General features: G+C 66.8%; 3 protein-coding genes across 3 annotated transcripts in view; 2 read left to right on the top strand and 1 right to left on the bottom strand.

Annotated features, from left to right (window-relative positions):
• Positions 1-42: 42 nt before the first annotated feature.
• On the bottom strand, positions 43-720 carry Tco025E_09688 (uncharacterized protein; the record flags this gene model as incomplete). The annotated part of the gene is made up of 1 exon (XM_029376498.1): positions 43-720. One exon carries the CDS (start codon positions 718-720, stop codon positions 43-45), a length of 678 nt encoding a protein of 225 aa, XP_029223403.1.
• Positions 721-1,242: 522 nt separating this feature from the next.
• Positions 1,243-1,836, top strand: Tco025E_09687 (uncharacterized protein; the record flags this gene model as incomplete). Its single annotated transcript, XM_029376497.1, has 1 exon — positions 1,243-1,836. The coding sequence occupies one exon, from the start codon at positions 1,243-1,245 to the stop codon at positions 1,834-1,836; it is 594 nt and encodes a 197-aa protein (XP_029223402.1).
• Positions 1,837-1,890: 54 nt separating this feature from the next.
• Positions 1,891-2,021, top strand: part of Tco025E_09686 (uncharacterized protein) — a gene marked incomplete at both ends in the record, with an annotated part of 471 nt that continues 340 nt past the window's right edge. The window contains one exon of the mRNA XM_029376496.1: positions 1,891-2,021. This exon is cut by the window's right edge and continues 340 nt beyond it. Within this exon, the coding sequence (XP_029223401.1) occupies positions 1,891-2,021 (131 nt within the window).

Here is a 2,021-nt window from a genome sequence, read left to right as displayed (position 1 = left end):
GTGGATTGCCGGGAACCCGCGCGCATTTGGCAGACGGATCGCTCATCCGCAAATATCCACGGCTGAATTCGGCGGTTTGCGGCCGCGGCCCGCAGAGCGGTGAAGCGCACTGTGCCGCATGCGTTGGCCAAACGCCCGCCGCTCCGGACGCTGAAAAGGACCGCATCGGAGAGGCGCGGGAACTTGCTGCTTCGCCGCCTCGCACAGCAGCGACGAACGCGTCTCAGCAACGTCGCGGTGGCTCGCTGGAAGGAGCGGTGCTCCCGACCGGAGCCGGCGGAGGCGGCAAGCTGCAGCCTCGCCAGGGCAGTCCACGCCCCGCGCCCCGCCAGTTCCCCGGTTGCGGCGGCGGATGGCCGACCGACCGCCACGAAGGAGCGCGCCGACACCTTGGCGCGAGTGTGCGCCGCCACGTCGGATTTCCCTTTTGGGGAGCTTGACGCTGCGTCGCGGGAGATGCGTCTCCAGAGTGCGCCGGGGCCTGGCACGCTTCACTGCGAGGCCCTGCGCCAACTGCCCCCCGCCGCCTGCAACGAACTCGCGGCCGCGTTCAACGGGAGCATCGGCGACGGTGGCGCTCCGGCTTCCCGGGAAGTGGGCATTGCGACTATCCCGCCCCTCAAGCCTGGGAAGCCGGGCAAATGTTTCCGCCGCGTTTCGGCCCGTCGCCCTCACCAGCTGCCCGCGCAAGCTCGTGAAAAGAATTGTGGCGCGACGCATCCGCGGCACTGTTGAAGCCAGCTTCCTCCCCAGCAAGCTGGTTTTCGCCCTGGTCGCTCCACGCTGGATCCGCCGACTCGCCTGTTAGCTCGGACATTTCACCGCGGAAAGCGGGAGAAGGTCGGTGCGGTGCTAGTGGGTCACGCTGGGGTCTTCGACTCGGTTCATCGCGGCCGCATCCTTCACGCACCCCGCGCGCACAAGGTGGCGCCGTGCCTGAGCCGGTGGGTGGCGGACTTCCTGCACAGCCGCGCGGCCAAAAGCCCCGTGTAAAAAATACGCTCTCCGCACCGGTTCATTTCACCCGTGACGTCTTGCAGGGTTCGTGCTCGGCCCGCCGCCGCCCATCTTTGTCGCGAACAGCCTCGGTTAGGAGCTGACGAGCATCCCCAACCCTGAACTTGCTTTCTTCACTGATGACCTGACCGCCATTACTCGCACCACCGAGAGAGCGAGAGGCGCTATGGAGTGCAAGTTGCGGCGGGCGTTGGGTCGCACCAAGATGGGTGGAGCGGAACAAACATGGAGCCCAGCGCCGCGAAGGCGAAGTGCGCGCTGTCTTGGCACCGCCCTCATGGACAGCTTGCGGCCGCACGCGGGTGGGGCCTGCTTGGCAGAGGATCGCCTCCCGCGATTCTTGGGGCTATTTTGACCCAGCCATTGCGCGGGGTTGGCTGGCGGGCGCGGGGGTGCTTCACTGTCGCAAAAACAAGACTTATGAAGATCAAGGCGGCGTCTGCGACAACGCGGGGGCCGAAATGCGAGAGGCTTCGTCCGCCGCCCAAGACCCTCATTGGTGGGTCCACAAACTCCTCTACGGGGCAGTGGCGCGCTGCAACACGGCTTCGCTGTCGGCGCTGGGGCGCCGGGAGAAGTTGCACATCCGCGCCGCCGGCGTCATTGCTGGCGTTCCCGTCGGGGCCTCTTGGGCGGCTGCTGGAGCGAGGCTTGCCTTCTCTCGTTGGAGAGCGCTGCGTCGATGCGGGGTGCCCAGTGCTATCTGCAGTCGTGCGTGCGCGGCGGCGGGTTAGGGCTACACGCCGAGGCTCTTTTCCCGCCTTCCAACCCGACACACTCAGCCCTCCGCCTGATGGCGGGGAAGTTGCACGAGCGTAGGTGCTTTTGGCAGGCGCCATTGCTGCGGAGCCCCTCGATGCCGCCAACGCGCGTATGTACCTTGGCACGTCGCCGCCGGGCGGATTGGGCGCCGATGCCGATCCGGAGGAGAGATACAAGGGATGCATGCTGCGGGTGGAGTCGAAGGCGCGTGCCCTCCTCTACACTCAATGGGCGGACAGCTC

The sequence above is a fragment of the Trypanosoma conorhini genome (genome assembly GCF_003719485.1).
Source record: "Trypanosoma conorhini strain 025E chromosome Unknown Tco_14.4_contig_01229, whole genome shotgun sequence".
Classification (NCBI taxonomy): Eukaryota; Euglenozoa; class Kinetoplastea; order Trypanosomatida; family Trypanosomatidae; genus Trypanosoma; species Trypanosoma conorhini.
Note: the sequence above shows the minus strand (reverse complement) of the source record. Positions and strands in the feature narration are given on the sequence as shown.